General features: G+C 34.9%; 1 protein-coding gene across 1 annotated transcript in view; it reads right to left on the bottom strand.

The window, feature by feature from the left end:
* The window catches only part of LOC107048600 (zinc finger protein Gfi-1b), a 47,320-nt gene extending 30,459 nt beyond the window's left edge, over positions 1-16,861 (bottom strand). Inside the window, exons 1-2 of the mRNA XM_015271839.1 lie at positions 16,419-16,861; positions 5,686-5,784 (exon numbers count right to left, since the gene is read on the bottom strand). Of these exons, the coding sequence (XP_015127325.1) occupies positions 5,686-5,784; positions 16,419-16,596 (277 nt within the window). The 5' untranslated portion in view covers positions 16,597-16,861. The remainder of the gene's footprint in view (positions 1-5,685; positions 5,785-16,418) is intronic.
* Between the last annotated feature and the right edge of the window lie 3,218 nt (positions 16,862-20,079).

Below are 20,079 nucleotides of genomic sequence, written 5' to 3'. Positions count from 1 at the left end.
TCAATCATATCAAAATGTCAGTTTTGGGGTTATTTATTGGCACTAACGAGGCCGAGGGTTCTGCCAACAATTTTGGAGAGAATCGATGTGTAGGCCATATTAAGAGTTGTTTATAAATAAATAATGGAAATTGTTTAAGCTTTCGGAAACCGTATCTTTTAGACATACTAGACGGAGAGAAATTTTTGATAAAAATTATCCTACCGTTCTATAAAAGTGTATCATGAGTCATCGTTTCCTCATTTCTATCCCGAAATTTAGTAAAAATTAATATATGATGCTCTAATTTTATTCTACGTTAGAGGAATTTTATCCTGACGCATAATAAATTTAACCTATCCTATATGTTTTTTCTACAGAATTATATATTTCTTTACTACAGCAAAAAATGAATTTCTCTTTTTTTCCAATTTACTGTAAACAAAAGATTACAGTACATAATAGTATATTATGTCATTAGGGGATAAAAGTATTATCTGGCGAATGTGGCTTTATAATCCGAGCCGAAGGCGAGGATTATAATCACATTCGCCAGATAATGCTTTTATCGCCGTGTGATATACGTTGTTTTATGTCGTTGGGCCCGAATATCGGGCCTAATGACATAAATCTTTTTATGTCATTAGGCCCGATGAACCGCGATTCTAAACCTCGCTTCGCTCAATTAGATCGCGGTTTTCGGGCTCAACGACATAAAATAGCGTATGTCACACGGCGATAAAAGCATTATCTGGCGAATGTGATTATAATCCTCGCCTTCGGCTCGGATTATAAACCCACATTCGCCAGATAATACTTTCATCGCCTGATGACATAATATACTAATTCACGGACATCATATTACATTACCTAATAAGCAGAATGGAGGCTCCAAAAATCTTTACACTGGATTTTTTTAAAGTGGATTAAAAGTGGAAAATCGATTTCTTTCAAAATCCTGAATATGAATAAATTTGTTACGATTCCGAACAAATTATTTTTATGGTGGGAAATTGGTTATTCATAAATTATTTATAAAAAATGTTCGTAATTTTCCAAAACTGCTATTTTTTAATTATTTCATCAATCTTCCTCCAAAAGTAAACTTTCTCATTTTTTCCGATTTTTTAAATGTTTTCTAATGGCTCAATATTAGAATTGATATTCAGACCTGCAAAGTTTGAATAATAAAATCACTGTAAAATGTCCGGAAACTCAGAGTCCAATGGGGCTCAAATGCTTTAATGTTCGACTGCAAAAGTAGAAAAGCATTTCACTGGAGAAATAGTTATTCTCATCACAAGGTCCACAAAGTATTTTCTGACGAATGTGGCTTTGTAGGCCGAGCCGAAGGCGAGGCCTATAATCACATTCGTCAGAAAATACTTTTGGACCGTGTGATGAATGCAATTTTTCGTCAGAAGGCCCGTAAACCGCGATCAAACCGAGCGAAGCGAGGTTAGAATCGCGGTTTACCGGGTCTTCTCACGAAAAAACAGTTAAAGTACTTGGCTATCCATAAATGGAAAGCGGCTATTAATCTACTACACGGAGGAAATATTCAATAAAAATTACGTATCTTCTCCGTAATTCCGGAGCGAAATGTGGTTGTAGGAAATTTTACGGAACTGTCACGGAATTTTTCCAGAGCGTTCCGTAATTTTTACCTGAATCTCCTGTGAAAAATCACGATACCGTCACTTGGATTTTCTGAGTCGATTCCGTAATCGGTAAGCGAATTGTGAGTTCCGTAATTTTTACTGAACATTTCTCTCCGTGTAAAGTAAAAATCCCCAACAACTCTGAATTTCCTATCTGAGAAATCCTTTTTTACGGTTTTTTTAATCATCACTTCAATCTTTTCTCACACATTTTTTAACCCCTTTTTTTCACGCAAAAATTAAATGACAATGCATGGGACCCAGAAGGATACAGTAACTGGGATTGAAAGACAACTGCTTACGCAAATGCTCAAGCAGTGGAATGCGGTAAAAAGTCCAGCCGGGAGCGACGGACGAAAATGAGAATGAACGCTCGGCAAAAAGTGCGTTCTGCACGCAGATGTTCCCCCTTCAGAAAAACTCCCCAAAAAGCTGAGAAAGGAGGAAAAAAATCGTCGGGGAATTGAATTAAATAAGTAATACGTCCGGGTTTGCACTCGTATTACCTCTCACCCTCTCTCCCTCTCCCAGCATCCCCCAGCGTTTATTCATCGGGTAATTAAATTTTGATGATGAGCTTGAGCCTAGATTTATTGCTGGCCACTCAATACGATGAAACCAAGACGGCTATCTCATCCCTCAAAATCTCGAGAGAGGAAGAGAGAGATGGAGGCGGGATTGAAGGAGAACGAGACCCGCAGAAGGGAGCGTAGGACAATTAGATCGAGTTAACGAACAACTTTAATCCTCTGTCGTCCGTCAGACCTACCGATCCACCGATTAATGTCATCACAATAAGAAAAATCTTAAGGAGAACCAAGTGGAACGGTCCCAGCGATTAAATGAACTTGAGAAAAAAATACATTTCGGGATATTTTTGAGTGAGGGCTTGTCTTGGATGGGCTTGTCGAAATGAAATATGAAATATTATTTGAGGGGACAGATAAGAAAGAAATTTGATTTTTCTCTTCAGATTTTTTCCGAGTTTTTACGTAAAAATTCTCAAATGAGCATTTTGCATCACTTTTACGTTTTGTCACGTAATTTTACCTGAAAGTTTTTCTTTGTAAATTGAAAGTGAAATTCCCGATCCATTAAAGGAGCATAAACCTAAATTTTGAAGATTAAAATCTGATAGATAAAATAATGAAAATAATATTTGAAATAAATTCTGAACGGAAGTCAATATGAATGGAATCATTAATTCTAGTTGAGTTTTTGCACAAAAAATTAGTATTACCGATAATAATTAATCTAGAAGTGCAAAAATAACGCACAGTCCCATGAGGAGATTAACTTTTCGACGTTTGTAAAAAGATTAAAATCTAGAAAAAAATCTTTTAAAAAACCCGAAAAAATAACTAGATGAGAAAAAATCAGAAAAAATGAATGAAAATTCCAAAACGGAGTGGGAAGTCAAAACACCCTAGTCAAACGAGAGACTGTTGTTTGAAAAAATCATTGCAGACATTGATGAATGATTTTCTTATGCTGATCGAAATTAAAATTCCTGGAAAAAATTACCAATGATCAATCTCTTTTTTGCTTTTTGAATTTATTTGTTTTTTTGATTACACTCAACGCCTCAACAGGAGTTTCTTCCTACTACTTTAAATGCACCAACTCTCGCCCTCCTCCCTCCCCAATTAAAAAGCCCCCTCTCAACCTAAAAACCAAAACAAAAAAATCGAATCCTCCGCGCCCCGCATATTTCTATCTAAATCCTTTTCTTTTTCTTAGGAAAAATATTAAAATCTAGAAAAAATCTGAAAAAACAGAAAAAATAAATGAAAATTACAGGCCCAATAATTTGCTTCCATGTGCCCGAAATGGACTTTCATATCGAAAAACCCTAGTCAAACGAGAGACTATTATTTGAAAAAATCATTGACGAAAGACTTTAATGAAGGAATTTCTTACGCTCGTCAAAATTAGAATTCCTCAAAAAAATTACCAATGATGAATCTTTGTTTTGCTTTTTGAATTTATTTGTTCTTTTTCGTTACACTCAACGACTCCACAGGAGTTTCTTCCCACTACTTTAAATGCACCAACTCTCGCCCTCCTCCCACCCCAATTAAAAAGCCCCCTCTCAACCTAAAAACCAAAACAAAAAAATCCAATCCCCGGTGCCCCTCATATTTCCATCTAAACCCATCAATTTCAATTTCGTTGAAACTTAAACTTTAATGGCTTAAACAGAAAAATAAAGAAAAAGTGGTGGAGAAGAGAGAGAAGAGACACTATATTGGGCCTTTGGTCACGTGCGAGTTGCCGCGTATGTGGGTGCGTTTAACATGACAAGTCGTTACTAATTCAGGGTAGGTATAACTCTAGAGATCGAGGAGACCAACGGCGCTACAAAGTACAAAGGGACCGACCGACCGAATCCCTGTGTTGTGCCTCTAATCTGCTTCAATTGGGGTGACGGTCGACCGACAGGAGCGTTTGAGGGAGAACGGAGGGGAAGGAGGAATCTTGGGTTTAAGAAACGAGGAAGTAAGCGAGATGAAGGAGGATGGAGACGTATCTCTCGCGGGTCTTGAGATGGAGATTAGTAAAAGGAGGCATATGACGCGTGCTACCATTTATACCAATCATCATTGATGAAAGAAAAACCGACGTTCATCCGGGTGAACTGCGTGGAGGTACAGTGCGGAAAAGGGTTATCTGTTATCGTTGAGATATTTTGCGTTGATGAAAAAACAATTCAATAGTGGAGTTGTGGTGGGGCGACTGTGGGGTGATATGAACACTTTACTTCACTGTTAGAAAAAAAAATGAAATTTGATGAACAGTTGACTACCAATTTTCAGGACAGTGACACTGAATGCGATTTAGGGGAAAAGAAATCATGAAGTATCCCAGTATCAGGTTTCACTGAAAATTCAGTAAAATTCCAGAATTTTTAGGAGCTTAAGACAAGAATTCCTTAATTTATTTGAATGTCCAATTTAATATGAATATTCAGTGTCAAATTGCATTGTATTTTTAGTGAAATCTGAAATTTCATTATTTTTTCCCCCCTAAATCGCATTCAGTGTCACTGACCTGAAAAATCAAGAATATACTACTCAAGCTAGTGGTTCTCGTATTTTTTATCCTTTCACTTATTTTTGAAAATAATAAAAGTAACAATAAACAATCAAAGGAACATGTAATTTAATGTTACGTTTCTACCATGATTTTTTACAGCTAGAATTATATTATTTCTCACTAAATGATTGCTTCATGTCACAAGATAGTTAGATTGCTCCATAAAGTATCCAGAACAGAATCCATTCATTAGTTAATCTTTTATCTCTTTAAAAGAAGATATTTTTTCAATTTTCTATTCCTATCATAATATATATATATATATATATATATATATATATATATATATATATATATATATATATAAAAAAAAAAAAAAAANTATATATATATATATATAAGGAATAAAAAATGAAAGATTTTTTAAAAAGGAATATAAAACAAAGATTTGTATAATCTAGGATCTTAAACAAAGATTATCCTTGTTCCTAGGCTTAAGGTTATCCCTGGCGAAATAGATTGCTAACAAAAAAGGTGACACCAATTTTTTAATAGAGGATATTTACCAGAACTTTCTGGTTTTCTATTCCTTTTCGGGAAAAAATGGAGCAGAAATTTACAGTCCCGTTTGATTTTTCCACGAATTTCTGAATTTTCAATGACAAGATTTCTTGAAATTTCAGTGGAATTGGAACACGATAAAAATTTCCGGAATTTGACACGGAAAATTCAGACAAACATTTTTACCAGTGTTTGCATGGAAAAAAATATCCTCGAATGGGGTATACAATATTTTAGAATCAGGAATATGTATTCCTGAATCCGGTATACACTGAGAAAAATTTTTGTCTGAAATTCCCGGTACATTTTTTGGAAGTTTGTATCGAATTTAATGACCACCGAAATTTCACAGAATTTCATCATTAAAAATTCAGATTTTCGTGGAAAAATCAAAGAGAACTGTAAATTTCACTTCCATTTGGACCATTGTGCATTACGGTTTGCTTACCTGTGTTATTTTTTCCTAGTGAAGGAAGACTAGTGACGTCACCACTGCCTCCAAAGGGTGCCCACAGTCTTGGAAACATCAGTCTAACATTGCAATTGTCTGAAATTAAAGAGAACATTAGTGAAATCAATAGGATTCAAGTTCATGGGAAATATGTTTGAATGGCCCTATGAAGACGACCAAGATTGAAGCTATCTATATTATGGAATGAATTTGAAACATCGTATTTGAAGAAACCATCAGAGTTCCCTTTCAGAGGAATTTACGAAAAATTATAAATTTACAAAAATCATCGCAAAAATCAAACCAACGAATATAGTATTGTAATAATCTTTTAACTTCGATAGATAAGCAAAGAGGAATATTAGCTTTGAAGCTAATATTTTCAGCGATCATTGACTAGATTTAGAGCATGATATTCAAAACTATTCTCAGAATTATAATTTTTATAAAACACAAAATTTTTGAAAATTACTCTAAAAATAGAAAAAAACAATTATAGTCTATGGTCTTCATTCTCGAACTCGGTCGAAGACACATCCAAAGAATTTTTTTGAGCCATCATTCAATGGATTCAGAACATTTTCTTCTGAGTGAGACAACCGATGTTTTACAAGAAAAATTCAAAATTTCATAATATCATATGGATTATCATATATGGATTAAATCAGTAGCGAAGTGGTAAAAGGAGATAAGTCAATTTTGACTACTGACCAGTTTTCAATCAATATCTCGGAATCTAAGGGGGATGGCAAAATTTTTGTTGTAACCTTTTTTATGGAGCCGATTGAGTGCTACAACAAATGTAATTACGAAAATTTCGCTATCTCAGTTAGATTCCGAGATATTGATTGAAAACTAGTTAATAGTCAAAGTTGACTTATCTCCTTTTACCACTTCGCTACTGAAATGTTAATTAATGTTGATGGAAAAGCGTAACAATACCTAAAATTAACAAAAAAATGATTCAACTCCATCGATTTATTAGCGAATACACGCAGTTTTTAAATCATAATAGGTTGATATATCGCGAAAAAAATAGAAACATAAATTTGAAAATCCTGAAAACTTTCCCCAAAATATAATATCATCTTTTTCAACTTGTAAAGATCCAAAGATTGTCATTTTTTTCAACCCTTTACCTCACCAACCCTTCCATTTTCATCGCTCACAATTCAAAGAATCACGATAACCTGCGCTTAAAGATTTTCATCTCCAGAAACGGACGAAAATACCCTAGAGTAAATACCCAAGATATCTCTTCCCTCCCCAGTGACTAGGAATTCAACGTTTGGAACATCTCAAACAAACCCCCAAAAAATTTCGTATTCCAACTTCGTCGAAAAGATCAACCCCTCGACAAGGGCGTCTTTATTAGAACCCGGGTGTTGGAGAACGGGTGGTCCCTCAATTTATCAAGCCAGACCTCTTCGATTCCATTAAGAGGTGCCACCTCACTTCTTCATTTCCCATTGTTCCCCACCTAAATCAGTCGACATGATACCAAACCAAAGACTCCAACATCAATTGTTCAATCGTTCTTCAAACTCCTCATAAAATCATACGGAAAAAAAATTTTCTGCTAAAGTTATTAATTTTTTCTGGCAATTTAACTAAAAAATTGATGTCCTTCATTCGATACAGAAAGTAAAAAGTTTTCATTTTCAGGAACATCTCACTGATTTTTAGGAATTTATCATCAATTATATACTATCAGGAATATTATATTCAATTTATAGTTTATAAACCTGTCCATCCTGGGACGTACGTTTCTGATGTTGAAGAAAGGTGTAAATCTATAAAGCATAACAAAATTTCAGAGAAAATAAGAAAAACCACACGGAGAGAAATGTTCAGTACAAATTACGGAACTCACAGTTCACTCATCGATTACGGAATCAACTCAAAAAATTTAAGTGACGGTATCGTAATTTTTCACAGGAGATTCAGTTGAAAATTCCGTGACAGTTCCGTAAAATTTCCTACAACTACATTTCGCTCCGAAATTACGGAAAAGATACGTAATTTTTATTGAATATTTCTCTCCGTGAAATTTAAAAAATTTTAATTTTAAAAATTATTGGTCACACTAGACACTGCATAGAATGACCCTGATTACCAGTGATTTTTATCCTTGAAATTTTGGCGATAAAATCCTAAAAAATAGAGATGATTTCCTAAAAATCTGTGACATTACTCTGAAAATTGGTGATGATGTCCCTGATAATTACTGACAATATTACTGGAAATTAATGATAATGTCACTGAAAATTGGTGACAAAATAATTGAATTTCAGAATTTTGTCCGCACTGAATTTCACAATCGTGAATCCCTGAAAATTAATAACATGTTCCTGAAAATCGGCAACATGTCCCTGAAAATCAAAAAATTTTTTTCTTCGTGCAGCCAATAACAATTGGTCTCGGTTGAGATCTCGACCACACGGAGAAAAATATACTAGAAAAATTCATGTGCTAAGCACCATAAACGAGGTACAATCCGCACACTTGGAAAAATTCCCGTGCGGTACTAGAAAAATTATGGTGCCCCCAGTCATTTTTTCTGATGTAGCATGAAAGTTTTTCCGCTGCTACACAATAATTTTCTCAAGTGTGCAAATTGTGACTCGTTTGTGGTGCCAGCGCATGAATTTTCTAGAAAAGTTTTGTCAGCGCAGACGAAAAGTGGTGTTAGTAAAATAAAAACCAATCAGTAGCGAAGTGGTTTAAGCCGATTTTGACAATTGGCCAGTTTTTAGTGAATATCTCAGGATCTAAGGAAGATAGCTAAAAAAATTTCGGAACCTTTTTTGTAGCACTCAATTTTCTCTAGAAAAAAGGTTATTACGGAAATTTCATTATCTCTTATAGATTCGGAAATATTCTTCAAAAACTCAACTAAAAGATAAGTCGACTTGACCCGTTTTACCACTTCGTTACTGAAATCTATGTTGTCCAAGTATTTTCCGAGATATTAAAAAATCATGCCAAAAGTTAATGAGCAATATAAATCATGTCCCGTGTCACATGCCATTAAATTTTCCTGTTTCTTCAATGACGTCATTAACAATCTCCAATCTCGTCAACTTCTCAAACAAGGAAAATTGTTTTTATCACATTCTCGATCCGAGATTTTCCCCTTTACGTTAAGAAAGTTTCGAAGCTCATGTAAATTGAAAAATTATTCAAAATTCCACATTTTCCGATTAACTGCGTGTGTGATAAATCCGAAAAGTGCCAGTCCGCGCGCAGCCCAAAGATTGTAAAAGCCAAGAGAAAAAATATTTTCGAAAAAAGCTGATGTAATCCAGGCAATAGAAGCAGGATAATCCAGCGATAGGCCGAGGTCCCTCTGTCGTTGGCACAGATTAGACTGCACGCCGCAAAAGTTATCTCGCAACGATGGATTATCGGGAATAAATCATACCATTTTCCCCGATACAAACACACCCACAACCAACACCGCAAACATTGGAAAAGAAAAAAAAACTCAATCCACGTATTACTCAAACGTACACAGAGATAACGAGAGCCTGCATTGCGAGACAGTATGGTGCATATTTACGTTATTCCGGGTAAGATAGAGCGAGTGAAATGCATCGATGAGGCATATCTATACCCTGACACCTTTTTATACACACAAATGCAGACCAGGTATGCAGTCGGCTTAGTCTTCCTATCGCTCTCGCTGTCATAAATCTATAAATCGTAAATCCAGCGTGATTTCAGACATAACGGACAAATAAAACAAAAGACTATGTCACAGCTTTTACACCACGATAATTTGGGTTTCAATTAATTTCTCATTTGTCCAATCATATGCTTGTTGATGAATCATTCAAAACATCACATCATTATCGCGTCTAAAAATACTTATCTCGAATATAAATAGATTTCTAATAAAAAAATGTAGAAAGATGTGGAAAAAGTTATTTAGAACAGAAACGGTTTCATCTACACTGTTAGGAAATTATTTTTTAAATTTGAAGTAAAAAATCTTTAAATTATCAACAACGAATAATTTACATGGAATTTTTATCGATCTTGTTATTAATAAGTCAGTCAATTTTCGTGAATATTCAATGAAATTTGATTTCTCAGGTTCATACGACAATGAAAATTACTGAAGATTGTGAAAATTCAGGCAACTTTTCTTCTGAATTTTCAATCTGTTGAAAATTCAATTGAATGTATTAATTAATTTTCACGATAGGTTCGAAAATCCAGATTGTCCGTGAAAATTCAATGATCTTTCATCATGAAAAAATTAATTTTATTGAATTTCCAAGATGAATCAGGAATTCCATGAGCAATTCAGTTTGAAATTGAATTCAAGTTCAGAATATTGAAAATTTAACTGCATCTGCTACTTAAATTTTAAAAAAAAATTAACAGTGTATATGCAGAGAATAAAATCTCTTAAGAATTATTTTTAAATGTTATCCGACGAGAAAAATGTAATGCGAAATACGTTTTCGGCTAGTTCTCAATCTGAGTCGATAGATTTTCCTCGATATTTCCGAAAAATCCATCGTTTTCTGAGTGTAATTTATCATGAATAGTCCTATTTACAATTTTTTTTTCAAAAATTAAGCGAAGAAAGGTAGATATAAATAAACTTAAACTATCGTGGTATCCGCGATACCCTGTATAGCTCACACCGTTAAATAAATCTGCAAGTTCCATATTCCTTTAAAAAAAAGGAGGTAATGGTTTCGGTCACCGCTTTTTGCCGCATACACTGTAAATTTTTTTTTGAAAATTAAGTAATAGTTGCATTTGAATTTTCAAGGTCGTGAATTTGAATTCAATTTAAGATCAAATCGTTCATGAAATCTCTCATTCAGGTTGGAAATTCAGAACTGTTGTATTTTCCGCATTAGATTATTCCTGATAATTCAATGACATCTAGAATTTTCAAATTCATTACAAAAATTGAACTTCATATCCAACTGAATTTTCAGTGGATTGAAAATTTCGGGAAATTGTTGCTTGAATTTTCAAATTATTTAATAATTTTCATTATCATGTGGACCTGAAAATTTCAATTCCATTCAAAACTCCAGAATTCAATGGATTTTTCAATAACAAAATATATGAAAATTTCGGGTGAATGAGTGATTGTTAAAAATTTCAAGATTTTTTCCTTGAAATGTGAGAAGTAATTTTCTAACAGTGGAGTTTGGCTATCACATAGTTAAAAAAATCGACTGGATTGTTGGTTGCTCGCTTCGCTCGCTCCCGTTGCGGGTGTGTTGGAGTGGGTTTGACCCATTCCGGGTCGGACCAATAACTTCCCGATCCCTTCGGGGATTGTTTCATTTTGGTTAGACGGAGTAACACGGATTCATGTTTACATCAAGTGATTCTGTATGGATCTGATGTAAGTTACTGATGTATCTTGAAATGCGACGAAGTTGTATTGAATTTATTTCGGACGGGAAGTTATTGGTCCGACCAATAACTTCCCGAGCCTTTCCTTCATTCATTAGAATTAGATTTTCCTATGCAACTTATTCTATCGAAATATTTTCTTGAATAATTGAATTAAATTTCTTCGCCTAAAATTTTCTAAGTTTTTTTGTTTGATTTTCTTAATCAAAAGAACAAAAAAATAGAATGAAAAAAAAAATAATGAAAAAAATTGCCCTATATAGAAAAATCATTGAAAAGTTCCAAATTTTCACAAGTTTTATTGGAAACTTTTGCATTTGTATGGGAATTTTGCAAAAATTCAAGAAAAATATAAAAAACATTTTTCTCTCCGTGCATTCTCAATAAATGATAATCATACAAACTATTTCTCTGCTTTTTATTTGCTGAAAATTTTTTCGATCTATCTCATATGCCACACGATAATTTCTGATCGATAGATCTAATTGTAGTCTTTGTGCACGTACAGAATTGAGAAGAAAAGAAATGCCTTTTATTTGATAAGAATAATGTTTTCAAACCATGATGCCACCGACAGCGATGAATAATTACATCTAAAAATAGTGATTGCGATAAAAATAAATCCCGCAAAAAAGGTAGATGTGATAAGATAAACAAACATCGTGTTATGGTTATGATTAACCGAGTAAAAATTCAATGGATAAATATCAGTAGGATTTTAATCAAAATTGAGGTATGTCATTCACTCAAACGATTCCCACAGGATTTAGAATGATAACCGGGTGTTTACCAAGTGAGTAGATCACTGAGCAACGTTTGAATAGCGGATCGGAGGGACAGTCGGATGTATCAAGCGAAGACAGAAATCAAACTGAGGCTGTCAAACACGCCATGTTTACCCCTTAGTGTCTACTACCAGAATGAGCCCCTTCACCTGTTGAGCAATGCCTCACGCACCTGCACGCAATAATCACAGTACGACTCATTCGTGTGGTGAGAACCCCATAGAATAATACAACCCCTCAAAATAATTTCAATTAATTTTAAGGGAAATGAGAAGGAATTCCGTGAGATTTTTTTACATGAGATTTCCACGTCTGTCGTTAATACAAAATAGTTGATTTCCGGAATATTCGATAAAATTAAAATATTCGCACTGAGAAAAATTATTTATTTGCATTAGATAAAGTTTATTTAAATAGTCCCAACTGAAGTTTTTTTTTCAAATCAAATAAAAATTTTGATTCATTTCGTTTGTATTGAATAAATGTTTTTTTTTACTATTAATAAATTCTTATTTGATCCAAATAAATTCTTTATTTATACCACATAAACAGTTTTCTTATATTACGAAAATTTCTTCCTTTGAATCAAATAAATTTTTTCTTTGAACTAAATAAATGTTTATTTGATACTACTAATTTATTATCGCTTTGAGATGGTAATAAACTCGAAAAAGATTGAAGGAAAAACATGCAATAATTATTAGGGGCTGTATATACATCACGTAAGACATTTAGGGGGAGGGGGGGGGAACTTTCAGTTTCATCGTTTTACTGTCAGGGAGACGATGGTGAAAGAAGGTCGTATATACGGGAGTGAAAAATGTAATAAAGAATTGGATTAAAATGATTCTAAAGAGCTCCAATCGTCCAGATTTTACGTTTCCTTAGGTTCATACGACCTTTTCCCACGTAGCTTACGAAGATTGTTGAAATATACTTTCCAAATTTTTTCACAAAATAGATGAAAATGTGATTTGTTTTTAATAAAAACAACAATTTATTTCAAATAAATAAACTGTTTATTCGATTAAAAAAAAATTCATTTTAAATAAAACTAAATAAATAGTTTTAATAAATAAATAGTTTGTTCAATATAATGAAATCCTTTTTCTTGAAATAAGTAAAAAATTAGAAAAAAAACATTTCATTAAAAAAAGCAAACATTTTTCTGGGCGCACACGACAATTAAAATAATTAAAAATTGAGAAAATTCAGACAACTTGTGTTTTGAATTCGCAATCTACACTGAGAGAAAAATGAACAAGCTCTTAAACAAGTCTTGCTTGGGCCAAAAAATCGCTAGTTGAAAATTAGCAAAAAATAAATCAGTAGCGAAGCAGTGAAGCGACTTAAGTAGACTCACCTCTTAGCTGAGTTTTCGATAAATATCTCGGAATCTATGGAAGATAGCGAGATTCTGCTCATAACCTTTTTTGTAGTCATCAATCCGCTCTACAAAAAAGGTTATGACAAAAATTCTGCTATCTACCGTAGATTCCGAGATATTCGGTGAAAATTGATTGACTAATTGTCAAATTGACTTGAACCGTTTTGCTGCTTCATTGCTGAAATTGCTTGATTCGAATTTCAAAGTCTCGAAAATGCATAATTGCTCCGCTTTCAACAACAACGAAATATTAGGCTCAAGAGGCGGATCATTCACATGAAAGGCACAGAGCTTTTCCGGAATGAAAAGATCTCTTACAGAGGAGAGTTTATCAAGAAATATTGTCTCCCTGAGTTGTAAGATCGGAGCTTATAATTATTATTTCATTTAAGGATTCTTTTCTTGTCTGGGATTATTGAATAATGGAAATGGAAATCTACTACCTCTTGTTTGGCACAAATCAAACATTTCACTGTAGCGAAATTCTCGCAATTCTTCTCAATGATCTCTCATTGTCAACATATTATAAAAATTAATTAAATACATCGAGTACGAGATCTTAATATTCACAGAGAATAAAAAAATGTATAACCTGCGAAAACGTAAATAGTTGAATATAACAATTTGATTGATTACGCTATCATCCTAAAAATCAATGATTTTGGGACAAAATATTATGAAACATTTGTTGTAGCTGAGGCTAATACTAACTATCCTTGGAAAACACCTTGTGACTTGCAATCTCTATCTGATTCTTTATCATCTATATGTCTCATATCGGTCTAGAATTAATACGAAGCGGTGCTTGCAAAATCTATTTAAAATGAATACACTGAGAGAAAAATTTCCTAATACGTAGACCATATTTACTTGAGAGAAGTACATTATTTTCAATGGTTTGAATCTCAGAATGTTTGTGGTTCACGGAACTCAAATGAATTCTCATTTATCATTATCGTTGCGCATTATATCATGAAAATATTGCATATCGAAATAGTGGAACTGCATAACAAAAAAATTATGAAAACAATAAATACTTGACGCTTGACGATTCTTCTACGCGATTTGAGTGAGTTCATTTGCGACAAAATCATACTTGAGTACAAGAATATTTTAAAGCATGAAACCTTTCTCGGGCCACATCAGTTGAGATGTCTGGTAGAATTGAGCAATTGAAGAAAAATTACTTGTCTCAAGAAAATATGTTTTAGATATTAGAAATTTTTTTTCTCAGTGTATCAATTTCTCAACGACAAAATTCATCACAATGACGCACCATGGATAGGGAAATCTGAGAGTTGAAATATATTTGGAGCCCCATAGAATCATATAGGCCATCAAAAATGATTGGAATCAGCTAAAGAAACATAAAAAACAACACAATTAAAGAATTAAGGAACATATTGAAGGCGACAATCTTTCTCATGCCCCTGAGAAAAAATGTAATGCTCCCAATGCAATTTGTTGCAGGCAAGAAGTTTTGTGTGAAAATTATTATTTGTTATTTATTTATTTGAAACAAATGCCAATTTTGTTGATAGAATTATATTTTTTTCTAAGCGTACCCAATAATCCCAATTCTAAAATTCGTAGGATAAGGAATATCAGCTTCATGTGTATAAAGAAACAGAAAATAAATGGAACAATTACACCGCATGTGGCAATGCTATTAATCATGCCATTGTCTTATAAACAAGGGAACCTAAAGTTAAATATAGCGAGATTTTTCTCCTTATTGAGAAAATCGCCCCCAATAACATCTGACATTTCATCCCAAATTGCTCTAGTCCCACAATGATTCAAAAATTGACTCAAAAAAATAAAATATAACCCTTGAAATCATATCTCAGCTTGCTCTTGGCCATATCCTTCAAAATTGCAAATGGCTGAAGTAAATCTGGGGGTTTAAATACACTGAAGACTCCATAAAATTATACAACCTCCCAAAGTAACAAATTGAACGTAAAATAACCAGTTCATTAAGTAATTATCACAGAATCACACAATCCTACAACAAAATCTCGCAGTCTTTGTTCATAACAAGATTTTCTTCTAGAAATTCTGGAACGAAAGTAGCACAATGCATAATTTTTCGACGCAAAATAGCAAGTTCTAAAATGAAAAACTTCCAAAATTACAAACGCTTCAATACAATCTACAAAAAATCCATTCAATTCCACGCAGAACCCTTTATTCCTCACAAACGACAAAAATCAATCCTCAAAAACTGTGCAAAAAAAGTCTTCATTCATAAAAAAATTTTCTTCTAGAAATTCTCAACCGAAAGTATCATAATAGATACTTTTCCGAAACAACATCACAATTTCTAAAATGAAAAACTTCCAAAATTACATCCGCTTGAATACAATCTACAAAAAATCCATCCAATTCCACACAGAACCCCTTAATCCTCACAAACGACAAAAATCAATCCTCAAAAACTGTGCAAAAAAAGTCTTCATTCATAAAAAAATTTTCTTCTAGAAATTCTCAACCGAAAGTATCATGTCACATACTTTTCCGAAACAAAATAACAATTTTTAAAATAAAAAACTTCCAAAACTACAACCGATTCAATACAATCTACCAAAATCCATCCAATTCCACGCAGAACCCTTAATCCTCACCAATGACAGAAACCAAAAAGTCCTATCAATTTTCTCGTACTGCAGATTCCAAAATCTTGCAGTCTCTATTCATAAAAAAAATTTCTTCTAGAAATTCTCAACCGAAAGTATCATGATCCATAATTTTCCGAAAGAAAATAACCATTTCTAAAATAAAATCTTCCAAAATTCCAAGCGATTCAATATAATCTACAAAAACTCCACCTAACTCCGCGCAGAACCCCTCAACCCCTACAAATAACAGAAACCGATCCTCAAAATCCTGCGCAAAAAGAGAAAAAAAGAGTCCCATCAATTTTCTCGAACTGCAGATTCTCCCCCAACAACAACCGCTTAACTAGAGCCGACGTAGCTGCACTGGGCTCTGCAATTCCCCCTATCAATGCAGGGCTAATAACCAGGTAATCACCGTCCTGATAACAGAACAGCGCCTCCGAGTGCAGCCGACGCACCCCAGCGTATCGGAAACCGTTTTTCTCGTTCCCCCATTCTCCACACAAAAAACCCCCCAAAAAAAATCCAAAAGAAAAACTCTCTCACCACTCTCCGAGACCCTGTGCTCCTGTCCCTCATTATTATTGGTCTCCGTCTGATGGCCCATCGTCGTCGTTTGTTTTGGTTTGACAACGCGAAAAGCCGATGCCTCAGCGACTCCACGACGGGAGAAGTCGAGGGGTCCCACGCCGACTGGCGAGTGCTGCTGCTGCACCTCCATCATGATTATCAACTTCAAAATGTCATAAACACTTGATACATCAACAATCCCATCCGACACTCTCAACCCGTTAATCAACCGCGTAAATTCACTGAACGTCGCCACTAAACAACAGCCAAAAATTATACCAACAAAACAATCATAATCATCACAACATAAACAAACAAAATCCAAACGACGAGCATAAATTCAGATAGTGATTCAACGCTTTTTTTCTGCAGATAAAAATCAACTGTTCCTTGGAAATCACAATTGGGGCTGAATTTTCGTGGATACGTTGATAGCGAGTGCGCTTCGACAGTCGACTGCTGTTAACGGTCCTCTGATAGTGCCCACCAAGTGCCCCCACCACTCGTTTTGTTGACGGAACGAAAGTCCCGTCTGAGGGGTTTCTGCAGTTGTGTTATAACGCACTTGTGATAAAAACGGCGGAAGGGGGGGGGGGAGAGAGATGGAGACAACCACTGGGTTTGTTACCAGGGATTTTCGACGTTGAATCACTTGGCCACGCCTATTCACGCGGCTGAGGTTACGCCCACATTTATCCCTACTATATTCCCACCCCCGCGATGAGCACAAGTGGAGTTGAGGTCTCTCTGTCTCTTGCGGCTGGCGAGGACGGGCGAGGGAGCGAGCGAGAGCGCGAGCCTGCGGGGGATTGCGAGGTCTGTACCACTTTGTGTTGTTGAAATTCTCCCTGTCGCGTTTTGGGGGGTGCGCATGCGGGGGTTTCGCGAGGTTTTCAAGGGTTGGCGAGGGGGGAGGGGGGAGACATGGAATCGTGCAATCCGAGGATTCAGGGAAGAGGATGATAATAATTTCGAGGTTTTCTGGAGGTGAACCTTTGAGAATTTTTTACCACGAGTCTTCGTAAGGGATTTTAAGGGCTTGGGAAATTAACATTGATTAGATTTGTTTTTGCTGGGAATGAGAGGGGTTTTTATGGGGGAGGTTGGGACGGGAGGATGTTTAATTTAGGGGGAGGGGTTGATGCGGGATTCAGAAGTGAGGTATTGATTGGGTTTAAATTTCGAGTTTTGGGGATGTGAGTTTTTGGGGGTTGGATTATAGAATACTTTGAGTAATTGGGTTTTGTGGGAGTTTGTTGCAATTAATTATGGAAATATCACGTTTTAGTTTGGAATGTGTTGATGGGACTTTAGGGTAATTCTGTTGAGGGAGACACCTTTTTCGCTTTATTGATTTCATGATTCTTTCATTGGGAAGTCTAGAGATTTGGAATAGGATTTGATTGATCTGTTCTGTTAAAAAGTCTTTAGGGGTTCAGAATTAAATGCTCTGGAATCCGTCAAAATTGATTTTTATTGCGAGAAATTTATAAAATTTTTTGGTTTTCATACAATTTTGTATTGTTTATTAGAATAACCGAGGGGCTATCTGTATCGCTCTTGGAGGAAAGGAATGATGTAAGTCGGAAAAAAATTTAGATTATCTGATTTCTTAAAAATCAATTTTTGGTCATAGGAAAAAAGCGAGTGTAGACATTTAAACTCTGAAATTATTCTAAAAATTTTCTCTTTGTCATTCAAGGCGTAAGGCAGAGCTTCACTTATGACAAAAAGTATTATTCGTCACACGTACTAAAAAAACTTTCTAGCTCGTACGATTGCAGCCCTCGCCTTCGGCTCGGGTCTCATATTCGCCAGAAATTTCCTTCGTAAGGGATTTTAAGGGCTTGGGAATGAGAGGGGTTTTTATGGGGGGGGGAGGAGGTTGGGATGGGGGAGGATGTTTTATTTGGGGGGAAGGGGTTGATGGGGGATTCAGAACTAAAGTATTGATTGAGTTTAAATTTCGAGTTTTGGGGATATGAATTTTTGGGGATTGGATTATAAAATACTCTGGGTAATTGGGTTTTGTGGAAGTTTGTTGCAATTAATTATGGAAATGCCAAGTTTGGAGTTTGTTGATACATCTTTAGGGTAATTTTATTGAGGGAGAAGCATTTTTGTGTTTTATTGATTTCATGATTTTTTCGTTGGAAAGCCTTGAGATTTGGAATAAGATTCGATTGATCTGCTTTGTTAAAATATCTTTGAGGATTCAGAATTAAATGCTCTTGAATCTGTCAAAATTGATTTTTATTGTGAGAAATATTTCAGTAGCAAAGTGGTAAAACGGTTTACGTCGACTCATCTCCCACTTAAGTTTTTGAGAAATATTTCCGAATCTAAAGGAGATAGCGAAATTTTCGCAATCACATTTAATGTCGCTCTCAATCGGTGCTACAGAAAAGGTTATAACAAAAATTTTACTACCTCCCTTAGATTCCGACGTATTCATTGAAACCTGGCCAATCGACAAAATTGACTTGAACTGTTTTACCACTTCGCTACTGATTTGTGTGACCCTTTGATTTTTATACAATTTTGCAGTTTTTCTTGGAATTCACCAGGGGTTATTCACTGGCAAAATCACTGTGTCAGTCTTAAATGAAATCCCATAGAATGAGTTTTAAAATCACGTGAAATCAGTTGAAATCGATAGGCGGAAAAAATGGTAGAGGAAGAAATCGCCCCTTGCAACGGGGACAAATTCCTTTGAAATCATGTCAAATCAATTATTCCTTGAAAAGACGTGAAATTACTTGAAATCAGCAATCGATATTCGGTACCACATACCCTCGGGAATAATATTTGAAAACATTGCACAGTATTCCTTAAGTTTATTGCTCTCTTTCATGTCAATGCATTATCCTATAAAACATCACTTTGTCTGCCATCATTTCCTCGATAAACGATTTTAATCACCCATCTCCCACACAGATTTGCTTTATATCGATTTTCAATACTCGGGATGATTTCAATGATTTCAAAGATACCTTGGATCGTTGATTTAATCGATGAGCCCACATCAGTTAATTTCAATATCAGGCATGTTCGTTCTTGCAAGTCACCCAGAAAACTCTCATATGGATCATAAACAGTAAAGATCGTCTTAGTAATTTGCTGTCGCGAATACGCGGTTACAGCAAAACAATTATGATAAAAAGATGTAAAATAGTATAGTGTATCACTAGTGTGTAATGTTCCTCTTTTTCTAGTGTGTAAAGTTTTCTGTTTCTGATTCAAGTCGCCGTCGACTTGATTCTAGTCGATTTTCGGTTTGATTCAAGTCGATTTTCAGCTTGATCCAAGTAGATTTTTGGACGTGATTGAAGTCGATATTTTGACTTCATTCAGGCTGATTCTAGGGAGTTATGCATGGAGCAGTCTAAACATCGACTTGAATCGAACCGAAATTCAACTTGAATCAAGCCGAAAAATCACCTTGACTCAAACCGAAAAATTGACTTGATTGAAGTTGAAGAATCAACTTGAATCAGACCGATGTGCCGGTCTGCATCTCGCAGAGTCAGACTTGATTCATGCCGACGCTTCAACATGAAATAAGTCGATTCCCGGCATAATTCAGTCGAACTTGATTCAAAGCGATTTTTCGGTTTGATTCCGGACGATTTTTTTT

Source organism: Diachasma alloeum, unplaced genomic scaffold (genome assembly GCF_001412515.2).
Source record: "Diachasma alloeum isolate Michigan unplaced genomic scaffold, Dall2.0 Dall_scaffold_00195, whole genome shotgun sequence".
In the NCBI taxonomy this organism is placed as follows: Eukaryota; Metazoa; Arthropoda; class Insecta; order Hymenoptera; family Braconidae; genus Diachasma; species Diachasma alloeum.
The sequence above is the reverse complement of the archived record's forward strand: the minus strand, read 5'-3'. Positions and strand labels throughout refer to the sequence as shown.